Genomic DNA, 17769 nt, shown 5'->3' on the forward strand with positions numbered 1-17769 from the left:
GTGCTGTAAAATGAGGCTACAATTCTGAGATGAGTTTAGCCCTGGGGACTCAGATAGCAGAGTCTTTGGCATAGAAGGCAGAGTTCAAAGCCATCGAGGTAGAAGAATTTGCTTAAGGAAACCATGTATGAATGAGGAGCTAGTTTAAAAACCTACCCATCAGCCTAAGAAATAAAAGAGGAAGCAGTGGCTGGAGAGGTGAGAGGAGAACCAAGAAACCCTTGGGCAGGGGTCACCAACTGAGAGCTCTGAGGACCAACTTGGTCCAGGATTCAAATGCAGGGAGATTTCCCATTGACATCCAGAGAGGTAGCTCATCTAGTTCCAAGAACTAGTAGGTGAGCCATCTGGGGTCTGTATGCCCATGTGGTTACAGCATCTGGATTGGGTCTGGCTGTCCTCTTTGGAAGAGGAACTGTGTTCCTGGCTGCCAGAGGCAGCGTCTTGCTAGCTACTCATCCAACATGCAGGCAGAGCTGTTATGAGGACTGCACTCAAAAATATCTCTAATTTAAAATATGATTTCCAGTATTGTGTGTATTTATATTACACAGCTATTTGTGACATAGGTAAATATGGACCAATTTGATGATATATTGCCAGGATTTGGGGCTTGGGCTTAATCAGCTTTATTCATTAATGTGACTTGGCTGGTCTCTGGACCTTTGGGGTTTACAGCCTGAAAGAGTATGTTAGAAGCTATGGAAGTGGAAACTGGAAAAAAGTAAGTTACATCAAATGAAACAGAGAAGCCAGTGAGTTGAACTGTGGACTCGACAGTGTCCGACGTCCTTCTGGTGACCTGGACTCAGTTCCCACAAGTTAGAAGCCACTGGAGGAAGAGGAGTGGGGGTGTGGCTCCTCTGAGAAGCATCTGCTGGGCGGCAACACGCTGTATTGCGTATGTTTACATATCTCATCCCACTGATACTCACAACACCTCTGGGATATAAGTGTTATTCTTCCACTTTGCAAAAGAGAAAGTAAAAGTTCAGAGAGGTTAGGTAATCTGCCTGAACATGCACAGCTAATAAGGGGTAGAGGTAGGTTTTAAACTCAACTTTAATTTCAATACCAACTATTCTTTCCATGACATCGGGCCACCTTCCCAGCAATGGATTAAGTGTATTGAAAATACGTAATAAGGTGGTGAAACTTGATTAAAGAGAATCAACTTAATTGCATAAGACCGACTTCAAATGCCAATCAAAAATTTAGATTAAATGAATCTATGATATCAAAATAAAGAGTGACAGCTTAAGAAACAAGTATAACTTCATGCTGGACACTCAGCATCGTCAGTGGTATTTTGTGGAATAAATATACAAATTGATACTGTTTGTACTCTGCCTTTTCCGAACCTTATGAAACTTTAAACTAAAACAACAATTTATACAAAGCTTATTATGTATTTAAGCATTAGTACAAATGTGGAGGAGAAAAAAAATTTTTTTAAAAGCTAGAAGAAATTTGATGTTAAATATAAGCCACATGCTTAAACGTTTGCTTTCTAAGAAAGGAAGGAATATATATCATTATTGAATAAGTTGGCTATTGCCAGCTGGGCAAAATTGTGTTCTTGTTGAAAATGCTCAAATACTAGTCATAATATACAGTATAGAATCAATAACTATTGTAATTGTGAATTCATTCTCTATAATTGAGCTTATTTTTCAGTTGCTGAAAGGATTCAGTCATGTTCTCAATTAACATTTTTTTTCTAGTTTCCAAATTTGCATTTCAGGAAGTCAGCAGGCTTTGCTTCTGATTCCAATGAGTAGAATTTTAAACGTGTTTTCTTTTTATGCTTTGCATTATAATCCTCCCCACTTATCAGATTTGTCATTAGATTATAGTAAAAGTGTATTAGCTCATTTATTCATAATTTATGGACATTTAGGAGGGGAAATGGAAATCAATAGTAGGGCATGAGAAACTTCAGCCTTCCAATACTGTCCTGGGATCTGCTTTGTTAATGAGCAAAGTGACTGGAAAAAAAAAAAATTCACACATTGCTGAAAGCTACAGAAATAGCATCTTTAAATTCTTCATCCCTAATGAAAATTAGCTGAGCCATGCTGCAGAATGAAACGTGGTCATAGACATGACTTTTATTTATTTATTTTTTCACTTGTTTATATCTCTTTTATTTTTTTAAATTATGAAAGTATGATAACACAATTACAGGTGACTTGGAAAATACAGAACATATAGTTCCACTGTATATTACAATCATTCTTATTAAGTCAATACTGTTCACTGAGTCTGGTTCAGAAACCTAAAGAATCATCTGGTTGAGTCTAAGCCTTCAGACACACGAGGTATCAGCGACTGCGTTTCATAAGTTCAGCAACGGAGGCCTTCCAGGTGGGTGCTTTATGTCAAACAACTAAATTTCTTTATTGAAACTATGGGACTCTTTCCATTAGGTAGATTGACATTCCTCCTACTTAGAACAAACTATTGAGGCCTCAGTGGACATGTCAGAAGCTTCTTATATCCTCAAAAGCCTGTGAGTCAATATCTCTATGTAGTAAGCTAGCCATTGCTTTAAGGTAAAACCTCTAAGATAGAGTGAATGTACCTAGTGTACATGGGTGTTTGGAGATGATGTCAGTGTGATTGAGCAGAATCACAGGAATGGTGACTATGAGACATACAAAGTCATAGAGGCTTATGGCTAAATAGCTTATAGATCCCTGTGCTCAATATTTCAACTATATGAAGAGGGACCAGGAGACCAGGCGACTGTCTCACAGTATTGAAGCTGTCTCACTCAGAAGATACGTCTTGTTTTTCTTCTTCTTTAAAAATAACAAAATTATCTGCATTAACATTTATGAGAAATAAAAACTGTTACAGGGGAGATTGGTTTCACAGTTTTTCTTGTTTCTATAATTAACAAAGTTGCAATATTCCATGTTGCATCTTGACCCCTTGGGGAACTGTCTTTGAAAAGATTTTTTAAAAAACAAAGTTTTGCCAATGATTTCAAATACCTTGTTGATACAAAGGTAAGGCTGCAATGGACATTTCTTGATATACTTTGTTCCCTAAGAAAAAATCATGGCTATTCAAAAACTTCCTGACCTATAAATACATCAGGAACATTAGATTCCTTTTTTTTTTTTTTTTCAGCATCACCTGTGTAGACATATTGGAAAGAAAGATTAAAATATATCAATTATGTGAGGTTCTCAATTACATTTTGTTGCTATAAACATTGAAAGCAAATAAAAAGCCCCGTGTATTAGCTATAATCAAAGTTGGCTTGCCTCTTGAGAATAATCTGGAGCTGCTGTGAGCTGAGATCATAAACATCTGAGAAAGGAAAACTACGCTCCAGTGTATTCAGTTACAAGGTCTAAAACAGACATACCTGGGGCATGGCATCCTTAGAACCTTCTGTAAGTCAAATTTAAGTGCAGCAAAGTAGACCCTTCAGCCTTGTCAATATGAGTACATGTGCCCCAGAACTGTGCATGCAGAGTGTGGCTTATTCATACGGGGACATAAAAGGCGGGTTCCTCAGTGAAGCAGAATCCATTCTGCTGATGTTGCCGGTAAGAACAGAAAGTGTTGCCTCTTACTGATGAAATCCAAGGAAACAAAAGGAAACAAACTCTGCAACTCACCGTTCCTGTGGTGCCCAACGAAAGGTGGTTCATCTGTTGCGTCAGGGGGCCCATCATGTTTGCTGGCTGCATTGACATCGGATGGTCCATCGCTGGCGTAATCACAGCACCCTACAAGCACACACAGTGTCCATCTGAAAACATGTCTCATAACGTGGGAAACTTAATAAAAATAGTAAACTGCATTAACATCACATGTGCTTCTTCCTGAAAAGGCTACTTGAACCCCATATGATTTCATATCCATCCATCCTGTGTTTCTCTAAATATAAAAGAATATAAATATTTCTCTTGATACTGAGTAAGACTTTTAGTTTCTATCATTTACCCATGATTTATATAGATAATTCTTGATCACGTCAGTACAACCTTCCACCAGGGGAATAATGCTGGTCCACCTGGGCTTCCCAGATATCTTGAAAGGACATATGAAAATCAATGTAATGTTATAAACATCAGAGTTACTATCTCCCATATCTTTTCCTCATCTTTTGACCTACTTTGGTTTCTCTATCTGTGCTTTTGACACAAGACAGAAAACACAGAACTCTGTTCAATGCTGGTCAAATGCAACACAGCTAAAGTTTTTTTAAATGCAAAAATATCAAGTGTTTCATCAGGTGTTAGGAAGGGCCTCCATCTAGAATGTGCTTTTTGATTTTTCATAACTGTCGGCAATGCGAGAAGTAATAGACGTTTAAAAAAGCTTCCATCCATACCTAAAGTGTCACATGGCCTGTGAAGCGCAGAGCCAGGCCACACTGCCTTCTCTTAATTTCCTCTCTCCTTCTATTCTGCCTTAATTGACTAACTTAGGCTTCCCTGGTGGCTTAGACAGTAGAGAATCCGCCTCCAATGCAGGAGACCCGGGTTTGATCCCTGGGTTGGGAAGATTCCCTGGAGAAGGGAATGGCAGCCCACTGCAGTATTCTTGCCTGGAGAGTCCCATGGATGGAGGAGCCTGGTGGGCTACTGTCCATGGGGCTGCAAAGAGTCAGACACGACTGAGCGACTAACACACACAGAGAATGGAACAATCTTTTTAAAAAGAAATTGAAAGCTTGGAGTTGGATGGAATTTTTGAGATTATCTAATTCCAATGCTTCATTTTAAAGGTGTTAATAAAGGCAGAAGCTCATGCTAAAATAGCCCATTTAAACATCCAGTGAGTCAGACACGGCTGAGTGACTGAACTGAACTGAGTAGTAAAATGATTATGGAGCTGAATGTCACTTTTTCTGTAAACTTGATTTTTCTCACTATGTGACTTTTTCCCCTATAAGTAAAAATTTTGGAGAAATAAAAATAGGACAGACAGGTTCATATGGATGACAGGATCTCAGCACCTAAAGTAATTACCCACAAGCAAACATGTCCTAAAATGCCTTGGCTCAGAATAATCAGTTTCTCACAATATTATCCAAATCTAGCTCTCTGACTGTGGCTGGTAAAGGATCAGGCTGTCACTCAGCCTTCCTATGGGCTCCTCCTCCTCACTAGAAAAGGAAAACAGAAATCAAACCATATATTTTTAAATGATTGATATACAGAGCTAGGTTTGTTCTCAAAAACATTTGGACTTTTGAGCTAGAATCAATCAAACCAAATATGTTATTTTCTAATCTGTGGCTTGTAAATAGATGCACTTGCATTGTTGGAATTCCTGGATGCTTCCAGAAACTGTCATTCATCAGCATACTTCTCAGGAGAGATAAGCTCTTACTTAATTGTAATTCACAAACACATCACTTTTTCTTCCGGCTGCCTGAATTTAACAAAAGCATCTTTATTTTTTCCTTATAAATAACATACTAGCCTTTATTTCAGGTATTTATTGTACCAAACTATCAGTAACTGGTGTTCCCTGGTGGCTCAGATAGTAAAGAAAGAATCAGCCTGCAATGCAGGAGAACCAGGTTCAATCCTGGGTTGGGAAGATCCCCTGGAGAAGGGAATGGCAACCCACTCCAGTATTCTTACCTGGAGAATCTCGTGGGCAGAGGAGCCTGGTGGCCTATAGTCCATGGGGTAGCAAAGAGTTGGACACGACTGAGTGAGCAACACTTTCACTTTTCATCAGTAAATACTTCAAGAAGAACTAAGATGTTCTTAAATCACTTAAAGATAAACTCTAGAATAATTTCAGAGTTAAGATAAGTCCTAAAATGTTTTTTCCAACCTAAAAGTGGCACTTTCACAACATTATAATCCTTAGCAGGCGCAAGACTTCAGTACTCTTCTTGAACTTGAGACTTAGGCTGTCATTCTAGAATATCTCCCCCTTGAGGTTCTGACATACAGTTGACCTGTGACAATCTGGGAACCCCACAATTCTAATCGGCCTGCTTTAGTCACATAAAGAATTGTTCGTCATAAGTCAGAGATAAGGGCCGAATTATGTTTGGCCAGGATAGTTTCTTCCCAATGCCCTAGGGGTGACCTCACTCCCCAGTGGGGTGAGAGGTAGTCTTGTGTCTTTTTGGTGGTGGCAATATGTAAATGGGATAAGATGAGTCTGTGACAGGTAAATCAAAATCTGTGCATGATAAGTGTAGCAGGATTGACTGCCTGCATTTGGAATTAATTTTGGAAGAACTGTCTGGTCTCTTTAGAGAATCTTTTCATGAAGAGTGTTCGGGGACTCATTTGGTGACAGATGCCACAGAGTGCTGCTTCTGTGTATAAACCAGAAACCTGACAATCAAAGGGAAGGCTGGGGAGGGCTGTGTCATCATTTAGAATTGGAAATAACAGCACTCGGCACACAGTGGAAGACAATGTAAGGGAAACAATCCTAACCAGGCCAGTTACTGCGAATAAAATGAATGAAAAACTAAGGCTTCTTAGAGGGGGGTGTGGTATTTAGGACTCATAGTCTTGTTCCGATTTAGTAAAAATGTTCAAGAAATTCAGGATTCCCACAAATGATTAAGATCATACATTTCTTAAGAGTCTCACGGGCTGGAAGATATTTACAAGCAGTGAGTAAGTTGGAAATAGTAGACAGGAACCCCTTGGGGAAACACATTGTCTTAATGGTAACTTTACTGGGGATAGACAACTTAGGGAGTAGGAAGTATTGGTTATCTATAACAAAGAGTGGGGTTTGCCAGCCACTGTGTTCATCAACTACAGTTCAAGTATGGAATCTCTTCTGTATTATGTAAGATACAAAGGAATGGGGGAGAAAAAAATAACAAAAAAGGAAATGAAAAATCTATGGTTGTTAAGGCAAAACTATAATCATGCCTCATTAAATATACTGTCAAATCCCTTCCTATCAGATGCATTTAAGCCATAGACAGATGTTGCAAACACATTAAAGGTAATTTCATTTATTCAAATGTATAGGATGTGCTGTCTGAATGAGTTTGCTTGGGAAATGCAAAGCAAAAAGAAACATAATTTCCATTTCAGCATCTCTGGATGTCTGGGTTTGCTCAATGTTTAAGCTGCAAAGAAAAATACTGCAACATGCTGCAATTCTACTAAAAAGCACAACGAACAGACAGCTGACAGGAATGTCTGGTCTGTTTAGCCTCCTCCTCTGCAAAACAGAGCTGCTCACACTAAAGAGATGTAGGGTGGAGCTGGTTGCCCTAATTCTGAAATAAATAATTTCAACAGGAATTTGGATAAAGTTTCCAAAGATTATTGATGTGGAGTAAACATATCTGAACTGAGGCCAGAAAAGCATCTGTGGTGTTAACCTCCTGCCAATGTTTGAAAGAAATTTTAAGTCTAGGAGAGTTCAACAATGTTTTAATTTTCCAATGGAAATACGGGATCACTGGCAAATTGGGAAAAATACCAGCAAGTCTCTTTCCCATCAAAGAACACACAATGTAGGTTTAAATCCTATAATGCCAAGATATGGCCTACAATGAGAATTATGTGGATGAATGTTCCTGTGATTGCCAATATTCTGGGCCAATGCCACTCCAAGTATGATTAAGAATTTAAATTAGAATCTCTAGGCTTCAGGCATTGAAATCAGTGTTTTAAAAAGCTCTCCAAATGATTCTGATGCCCCTTGAAGTTTGAGAAGTGCTCTCTATTAACTGCTATTATATAAGCCAGTGTTACAAACACTTGGGTCTTATTTATGCTGTTTCTCAATTATTATTTCTTTTTATTTTTACTTTACTTTACTTTACAATACTGTATTGGTTTTGCCATACATTGACATGAATCCACCACGGGTGTACATGCGTTCCCAAACATGAACCCCCCTTCTGCCTCCCTCCCTATAACATCTCTCTGGGTCATCCCCGTGCACCAGCCCCAAGCATCCTGTATCCTGCATCGGACATAGACTGGCGATTCATTTCTTACATGATAGTATACATGTTTCAACGCAGTTTCAATTATTTGTTTTAAACCAATCCTGTGATAGGGCATGAGCCTTTGTGTAATAATTAGATTACATCCTGTTTAAAAATGCAAAGAGGTCAAGCTAGCATTTTTGATGAGCTGAAATGGGGCGATTATCTGAATAATTCAGGCCTCAGTCTGATGACCTGACGTGCTTCTCTTTGATCAGTTTGTCTTGTGTTGGGGCACATTTAAGAATCCTTTCTGTTGGGAATCTTAGGGAGCCTTGAATTTGAAATCACAGAAATGTAAAAATAAAAGATAGAAAATGTATTGGTTAACATAGATGAAAAAAAAAAAAAGGAAAGGAAATATCACCCTCTTTTTCTCTCTTGTCCAATCTAGGTGTCTCAGGTCAAAATGTTTCAGTCCAAACTGGTATATATAGGATGGATAACAAAATGTCTTACTGTGTAGCACAGGGGATTATATTCAATATCCCATGCTAAATCATAATGGAAAAGAATATGAAACAGATCTTTATGTTCCTTCAAAAAATCATCTTTACAGCCTGTATTGTGATCTTTTCCTATAGTCACTTCTGCCAAACCATAGGACTTGTTAGCAGTAATCATTCAACACGATTTTAAAAAAGGTGATTTAAAGTGATTTGTCTTCTTTCTCATCTATGTGCTTTTTGCCTCTCAGTTTTCAGGATTTCTAGAATAAATATCTAGTGGGGTTTGTGTACACCAGACTGTTTTTAGCCCCTGGGAAGTGGATTCCCTGGTGGCCCAGACGGTAAAGAATCAGCCTGAATGCGGGAGACCTGGATTTGATTCCTGGGTTGGGAAGATCCCCTGGAAGAGAAAATGGCAACCCAGTCGAGTATTCTTGCCTGGAGATTCCCATGGACAGAGGAGCCTGGCCAACTACAATCTATGGGGTCACAAAGAGTTGGACATGACTGAGTGAGCACAAGTACAGAAAATGATATATGCTCACACATACCATTCTAGTAGTAATGATGCTTTCATAATAAAAGTGGTTTAAAGGCTTTTCACTTAACTTGGAAACCAGTTATCCAAATGTATTGCCCTGCGATATGAGTGCGTGACACTCCATGTTACGTATGTAGAGAAAAGGTGAGACACACCTTTTCATTTGTTGATTTTGGTGTGGGTTTTGTTTGGTCTGCAGGAGTGCTTGATGGGTTTAAGAAGGTGCTTGGGGAGAGAAAAAAAGAGGATTGGGAAAGATTTCGTGGCTCAGATGGTAAAGCATCTGCCTGCAATGTGGGAGACCCGGGTTCAATCCCCGGGTTGGGAAGATCTCCTGGAGAAGGAAATGGCAACCCACTCCAGTACTTTTGCCTGGAGAATCCCACGGACAGAGGAGCATGGTAGGCTACAGTCCATGGGGTCGCAAAGAGTCGGACACGACTGAGCAACTTCCCTTCAATTCACTTCACTTCCCCATCCTCAGAATCATCCTCAAATATGTTGATGAGTTTCCAACTTGGAGAGGGCGGTGTGCATGTGTGCGTGTGTGTGTGAAACCTAGAAAACTGTGGCAAAGCTGGTAGATATGACTTCCACCAGAAGTGTTTTGGAATGATCTCCAAAAAATGCTAGAGATTTGGGAGCATGGGAAAGCCAGGCTGCCCTGAGGAACCCATGTTAGCCCTTATCCTTCCTTCCTTTCATTTTAAAAAATATTTATTTAATTTTTGGCTGCATCAGGCATAGTGGTGGCTCATGGTCTGTCTATTTAAAGTGTGTGGGCTCAGTAGTTGTGGCACATGGGCTTAGTTGCCCCACAGCAAGTGGGATCTTAGTTCCCAGACCGGAGATCAGACCCCCACATTCCCTACATTGAAGGTGGATTCTTAACCACTGGACCACTAGTGAAGTCCCCTTCCTTCCCTTTATTTTTCTCCACTTGCTTCTTCCAATGTACTTTCCAAGTGGGTGAGGGTTATGCTTATACACACCTTTTGTAATTCCTACAATTAGGAATTACATGCAGTAGATACTCAAACAGTGTTTGGGAATTAATTTTATATGCTGGTACCACAAATTGTCAGTACAATTAAAAATGGCGAACATTGACCAGCTTTCAGAACTTAGATTGTTCATTCTGAAAGGCTGAAATTACATCTGCTTGTTCAGGCTGTCCATTTAGAGCATTGCGGTGCTGTGTAGATGAGGAATGTAATATATGCTTAAAAGCTACTTAGAAATGCTACTTTGAGATTAACAGTCAAAGTGGTGCAGTCCAAAGATTATGAAAGATCTTGTCCTCACAAGGGGCAGTTCAGTTTCAAAACCATGGTTTTGCTCATGTAGATGTACATTTATTAATATATTCAGCCACTACATCCTTAGAGATGAGATCTGAAATTCATTTGAAGTCAAAAGTTCTACTAAAGCCACCATAGCATACTCATGAAAATCATTAAATTAAGAAGTATTTGTGTCTGCACATGCACCAGCGGTCCTCACCAAGGGGCTATTCTGCAGTGGCTAGAAGGGACATTAGGTCATGACTGGAGACAGTTTTAGTTGTCAGACTGGGGGCCACCGACACAGGCCCGTGGTGTTGCTGAATGCCCTACAGCAAATGGGACAGTTTGCCCCAACAGTGAATTATCCAGCCAAACACGTGAGTGCTAGGGTTCAGACATCCGGGTACACACATACATATTCATAAGCTCCATTTACACAAAATGGGAAAGATTTGAAATTGCAGTCGTCAGAAAATGGCACAAAACATACATCTACTCACTGCTCCCTGCAACTAACAGCAGCTCTTAGATTATACACTGAGATTAAACAGCAACTCTTAGATTCTACACTGAGATTAAACAGCAACTCTTAGATTATACACTGAGATTAAATGGCAAATCTTAGATTGTATACTGAGATTAAACAACAACTCTTAGATTGTACACTGAGATTAAACAGCAACTCTTAGATTGTATACTGAGATTATGATATAAACCAGTTTCTTAAATCCTAACCCTAATCCTAACTTGACATTTAAATCAATTGCCCAAATTCTATGATTTATCAATAAAAGGAAATAGAACTATTATTTGACTTTATATTATGTAACTTTATATAGTGTCTATATGGTTATTTTTGAGTTTAAATTTATATTCCTAATCATTTTGGAAACACAGCTAATTAGAGCTAGGTTTCTCTTTTCTAAATTTAGACAAATTAGATTTGATTGGTACATTGGAACTGCTACCTAAGATTGTATACTTGTGGGCTTGGGGTAACATGTTTAGAAGTAGGCTGATTTCCATTGTTACAAAGTAAATTTAGAAGAGTTTTGTACATTGTTTACCTAAAGAAAGTATGTCTATTAACCATGAAAATAGAGGTTTTTTTCCCTTACAGTCTTATAAATCTTAATTTCATGTTTTTTTTTTGATTCAGTTGCCATTCATTAGAAATGTTTTATTAAAATATGCAGTATTAAAAGTCACAGAGACACATGTACTTCGATGTTCATTGTAGCACTATTTACAGTAGCTCAGAAGTGAAAGAAACCTGGATGTCCATCAATAGATGAAGAAGTAGTGGTACATATATATTAATACAATAGAATATTACCCTGCCATAAAAAGGAACTAAACTGAGTCAGCTGTAGTGATGTGGATGAACCGAGAGCCTGTCATACAGAGTGAAATAAGTCAGAAAGAGAAAAACCAATATTGTGTATTAATACATGTATATGGAATCCAGAAAGATGGTATTGATGAGCCTATTTGAGGAGCCAGGACAGAGGTGCAGACGTAGAGCATGGGCATGCAGACACAGGAGGGACGCACTGAGGGCAGCCGGGCCACGCGTGCAAGCAGAGAGCGGTGGGGAGCTGCCGCACGGCACAGGGAGCTCAGCGCAGCGCTCTGCCCGGCTGAGAGGGGGCCACGCTGGGCGGCTGGGGGAGGCTCAAGAAGGAGGAGACGGATGTATACACGCGGCTGATTCACTGTGCTGTATGGCATAAGTTAACATAACACTGTGAAGCAATTCTACTCCAAAAAGTCACTAAAGCCAAATTCATTCTAATCATGGAGGCCCCTTCCAAAGATCCTAATTACATACTGTGACTATCGGTTAAGTGACTATTTCTACAATAGTGTCATTTTGAATGAGAATTTAAATATGTCACATAGAAAGATTTCTTACCAAAGCAGGTATGTAGATAATAGTATTCTCAGCCATGCTCTTTTTTGAGTCCTTCAGAGTGCTGTTTTTAAAACTGAAGAAATCTGTTCAGCAGGTTTCTGATGTTTTTAACAAACTTCTTTAGAATTCTAATCAAGCACAATGGCTTTTAAGTACATTACAGTATTGAGGGAGAGTTGACATTCTGAAGACCCTGGGGCCCAAGGGCCAAATGGTTTTGTTGACTGAATGTTGGTGGAACAAGTCATTCTTCTATCATTAGACTCCTGTACCTGGTCAAAACTATAAAAGGAGTCTTGTCATGCAGGTAGCTACTATATTCTTTTCATATTTCTATTTAGAGAGATTATAGTTGCTGGGCCAATGGAAATATTAAGTGTACACAGAAAAATCTTAGAACCTCCTCAGAGGGTTTTAAGCTTCAGCAGCTTGGAAGTGAATTTGTGTTCGTCACACCCCACTCCAACCATGTGATCAATGTTTAGTTCTCAGCAAGGGGATCCACCACACAAACATAAGCAAGGTAAAATCCCATGTGGTGTTGGGTAGATAATGGGACGGAATCACATTATCTGTGTGGGAGAACTCGTTGTGCAACCTAAGGCCTTCATCTTCATTTGCAGGGCCCCTATGTATACACCCTCCAGTACCCAGGTCTACTGTATAGTTCCAAAATCAGTTTTAAGAGATTTGTAAGCTGGATATGTATATGGAATGGAGAAACAATAAGGTCCCACTGCATAGCACAGAGAACCATATTCTGTATCCTATGATAAACCAAAATGTAAAAGACTATTTAAAAAAATATATATGTGTGTAACTGAATCACTTTGCTCTACAGCAGAAATTAACACAACATTGTCAATCAATTATACTTCAATTAAAAAAAGAAGATAGATGTGCAGCAAAATTATGCAAAAGGCTCCAAAGTATTAAGAAATAAACAAAAAGAGATTTTAGAAATATAAAAATAAGGACCAGTAAGCTATGGCACTGATCAAATGAATGGGTTAATCACATTATATTTCACCATCTTGCTTACAAAGTAACAGAACTCCTGATATCTACTTACTATATATATATTACATAGCAGGAAATTACATTATCAATATAGTGAACAGCTCCTAACCATCTTCCCACCTTAAAGAAAAAAAACCTCAAATACACATATCACTTTCAAGATGAGCAGAGCCATTTTCCTTTAATTTTTGTTTCAAGAGACGATAACAAGGAAACTCAATCTTCTCTACCAAAGTATGCCGCCTAGATTGCATGTTTCCAGCTGAGTTAGCAACTTGAAAAATATTGTCTTATAGCAGAAATGTCACAAGTGTAGGACACTGGCACTGATAAGCCATGGCTGCTGTAAGTTACGTTGGAAAGTATAAGGTAATTGTTTTATCGTCGCTAAGTCACGTCTGACTCTTTGTGACCCCATGCACTGTAGCCTGTCAGGCTTCTCTGTCCCTGGGATTTTCCAGACAAGAATACTGGAGTGGGTTGCCATGCCCTTGGGCCCTCCTCCAGGAGTCATCCTGACCCAGGGATCAAACCATGTCTCCTCTGCATTGCAGGTGGATTCTTTACCACTGAGCTACCAGGGTGGCTACAGAAAGGGGATAGGATGATTCAATGATAAAATCAAAATAGTTTCCATTCCAGCTTGTCTCATCCATACTGAATGAGCAGGATGGTCACCCCTGCGGTTGTGCCTTCCTTCTCATTTCCACATTTTATCTCCAAAAGAAGGCCCCTGCAGATTGATCCAAGATGGCCCTGTGAGCATGGTACGCATGCTCTATTAAGATCCCATGGTTTTCAATTTACATTTCCAGTCTAACTCCCTAAGACCATCCACACGAAGCCTCTTCTTCATCGCACCGAATTACTCAGCTTTCTCTGATCCGTCTTGCTGTCCAATTCTTGGTGTCTTTGCCTGGGCATCCACAGCAGGATTGCACGTGTGCACTAACATTCTCATCAAATGCTACATTTTATGGAAAACCTCCTGTGGCTGACCCAGATTGTTGATTATTTGCTTGTCTCTTGTCTCCTAGTTTGGGCAAACACCTGATTGTGATTATACTTATTATTCCCCTGAATTTTAAGTTCATTGTGCAATTCATGATACTTTTTTATTTTCTAAAGGTTTTAGAGCCTAGCATGGCATCTGTCATGAAATGGGTCAGAACGGTGCTGAATGTGTAAATGCGTGAAGAGCATTTAACACATCTGCCAGGGCTGCCAGGACTTTAAAAATGTTACAGCAACTCTATGTTCTAACTGGACAAGAGGATTCAGCTGAAATCACAAAAGCACTGTCTTGACTGGACAGCAGGATGGTCTTAAATATCCAGTCATTCAATTGTTCTGCTTTCCTTTAAAAATGCCCGTGTCTGACCACTATCAGCTGGACAATGTTGCCATTTACCAGGAGAGTTTCTGGGTTTTTAATTCTAAGGCCTCACCCCACCCAAGAAACTCTCAAGTTGGATCCAATGCACAATTCCCATTTTATGTAACAAAAGTACAAAGGACCCAATCAAATGCTGCAAAATGTCCTTTATCTATCACAGTATACACTTTTTTAAAAAAAACAATGAGGGCCTTCTCATGACACACAGTTTTAATAGCCATATATCTGCCTAAGATTCTCGTCAAAGCTTGCTATGTGAAGGAGAAGAAATGCATTATTCACTCAGACAGTCATCACTTCGTATACCTCCAGGTAGATTTTCAACGTACAGAAAGTTTAAAAAGCATATCAGAAGCACGATTCTGGGCCAGTCTTCTTCCAAACGATAAGGCAAGTAGGATTCCCAGCGGCGGTCTGAATATTTATGGGCAGCATCTTTTGTTTGGTAAAATGTTTGTCTTACTTTAACTAGCGCTCTGGATTGTGAGCTGTCATAAAACTTCTCATTAAAAACTTCTCTTTGCTGACAAGTATGCTGAAAAACCTTGCTTGCAAATCATTTCCAAGGCCTTGCAGGAACCTATTGGTGAAGGGGCCTGGGAAATCATTTCTTAAACCATGGGGGTGATCAAGAAGCAAAACCGTCTGTTACCCTATCATGGCCAATGTTTGTAGCATAAATTACTGAAATACGTCACAAGGCCCCTTGATTCTGGCTGTTATTAAGAAAGCTTGCTATTCCTTGTTCTGCAATTTGTTACAAAATGCACTTTATCTTGTGGTTCCTCGGAGGATATTTGTGAGCTATGTGTTTTCTCCTTTAAGACTTTTCTAGGAATTTGCCTGGTTAAAGCTGCCAACTCAACGAGACCTCAGACAGAAGTAAGGGGCCATGACCCTATTTGAAAATGAATTCGCTTTCTATCAGTACTATTATCACTAACATGTCTCAAACTCCGTATATACCCTCTTGATGAACTGTTTTGTAACCTACACTGATATAAAATACATCCTGGTGGAATGGCCATATCCTAAGTTAAAAAAAAAAGTTACATGTTAGATCCAACCAAGATATATTCTGAGGTGTATGTGATGTTAATTAATGTACATCAAGTTGTCCAGTAGATGAGATGAAAACCAACTTTATGTTTTTGTTCTTCAATGTTCTATTTTATTTGTAGAATTTTTGTTAGAAATCTAATTATACTTACATTTTACTGCCATTTCCCCTAAACAGGAATACTACATCAGTAAGTGTGACTTTTTTCTTTATTTAATGGAATTGTCTTAGCCTCTCTGGGATCTTGTTCTTCATAGTGTGGCCTAGGCCCAGATAGCATCATCTAGAATCTTAATGTAGCATGTCTGGTCCAGCCCCAGGCCCACTGAATCAGAATCTGAAGTTCAATAAGGTTTCCAAGTAAGTCATATTCAGGGTCAAGTGTGAAAGACTTTGCTCTATTTTTTTAATATCTGCCATGGCTCTAGTTGAGTAATTATCCTGTCGCGTTGCTTATAAAGCGATTCTTCTTCTCTTTCTTCATTGTTAATTCCTTTTTTGACTCCTATTTGAGGATTGTGCAGCTTCAAACACTTGTAATGTGAATATACCTCCTGCAAATATTTTATAACCACAAACAGCCAGTAACATTTGGTTTAGTTCCTCAATAGTCTCCAGAGGGTTTCTGACTTCCTCCATAAAAATTTCCTTTCCAAGAAAAATGGCCTTTGTTTTCTTATGACATATTTTCATGGCAGCCCTCAAACTGAAACCTCTATTTCTCTCCAAATAATATCTTGTCCATCGATGACTTTGAAATGGCCATTGCAGGCATTGGATGAGATGCCAAATGCCTTGTGAAAAATTGAGAGTCAGCATCTATGTACACACCACAACTACATACAAGGTGTTGGGTGTTAGAAGTAAAATTCAGAAAAATATTACTACTTGCTAGGCCCTTATGGAATTAGTCAAAAGTGCTAAAGGTAGTTTAAAAACGAAAGTTCTTAAAGTTCTTTGTTGTCTTGGCCTTTTTTCCCCGAGCTGTTAACCCAAATTTCCATCTGCTCATTGAACCTAGAATCTCAGGCACCTCAAAACTACCATGTCCCATTGTGAAGATTTTCTTTCTCTTTCTATCCTCAGAGCATGGTCTCTCCCCTCTGTTGGACTCTTGGGTTAATATGGAAAAGTCAAAGCAATCCTTGCCTTCTCCTCCATCACACGTAACAGCCCCACCATCAAGTCTTGTCACTCCTGTGTCACGAATGTCTCCCGACCCTCTCTGCTGTTCACTGCTGTGAGCTCTGTTATCTCTCACTAGAGTAATCCAATTGCTTGCTGTGGGGCCTCAGTCAGTCGTGACTGGAGACATTTTCTTTAGTCACTGTTTGCTTGTGTTTGGCTGTGCGGGGTCTTCATGCTGCATGCAGGCTTTCTCCGGTTGCAGGGGGCAGGGGCTGCTCCTCAGGGGCTCTGTGCAGGCTCCTCAGTGCAGCGGCTTCTCCTGTGAAGCTCAGGCTCCAGGGCATGCAGGCTTCAGGAGTTTTGCTCACTGGCTGAGCTGCCCTGCAGCCATGTGGGATCTTCGTTCCCGGACCAGGGATTGAACCCATGTCCTTTGCATTGACAGGTGGGATTTTAACCACTGGACCACCAGTGAAGTCCTGGAGACATTTGTTTTCTAATACTCTGTCAGCATATTATTAATATTAGTTTCCCCCAAAGTGAATCCTGCCTTTTCAATTTAGGATTAAAAAAAAAAAAGACGAAAACCCCTACATTTTCCACTGGGCTCCCTTACTCTAAGATGTAAATATATGACTTGAGTTAGCCAGAAGCACTAGTGAAGGACTCAGGTCTTTAAAAACTGTTTATTTATTTGACCGTGTTGGGTCTCGGTTGCATCGCGCTGGCTTCTCTCTAGTTGTGTGCATGGTCTAGTTGCCCAACGACGTGTGGGATCTTAGTTCCCCAACCAGGGGTTGAATCTGCATCCTAAGCATTAGAACTCTTAACCACTGGACCGCCAGAGAAGGGCCGATAAATGTCCATTTTACAGCTCTATACAACAAACCACTCTAAAACTCAGTGACTTAAACGTATCATTCATTGTCAAGGCCCCTTGGGGTGGCCATGAGCTGGCCAGACACAGCTCTGGCAGCTCAGCCTGATGCAGGGCTCCAGGTCTGGGTTGGACAT

General features: G+C 39.7%; 1 protein-coding gene across 10 annotated transcripts in view; it reads right to left on the bottom strand.

Annotated features, from left to right (window-relative positions):
- The window catches only part of RBMS3 (RNA binding motif single stranded interacting protein 3), an 820638-nt gene that overhangs the window by 73023 nt on the left and 729846 nt on the right, over window positions 1-17769 (bottom strand). For all 10 annotated transcript variants that reach the window (XM_040246332.1, XM_040246336.1, XM_040246341.1 and 7 more), the window contains one exon: window positions 3636-3746. In XM_040246332.1, coding sequence (XP_040102266.1) covers window positions 3636-3746 — 111 coding nt within the window. The remainder of the gene's footprint in view (window positions 1-3635; window positions 3747-17769) is intronic.

The sequence above is a fragment of the Oryx dammah genome, unplaced genomic scaffold, assembly GCF_014754425.2.
Source record: "Oryx dammah isolate SB20612 unplaced genomic scaffold, SCBI_Odam_1.1 HiC_scaffold_9, whole genome shotgun sequence".
In the NCBI taxonomy this organism is placed as follows: Eukaryota; Metazoa; Chordata; class Mammalia; order Artiodactyla; family Bovidae; genus Oryx; species Oryx dammah.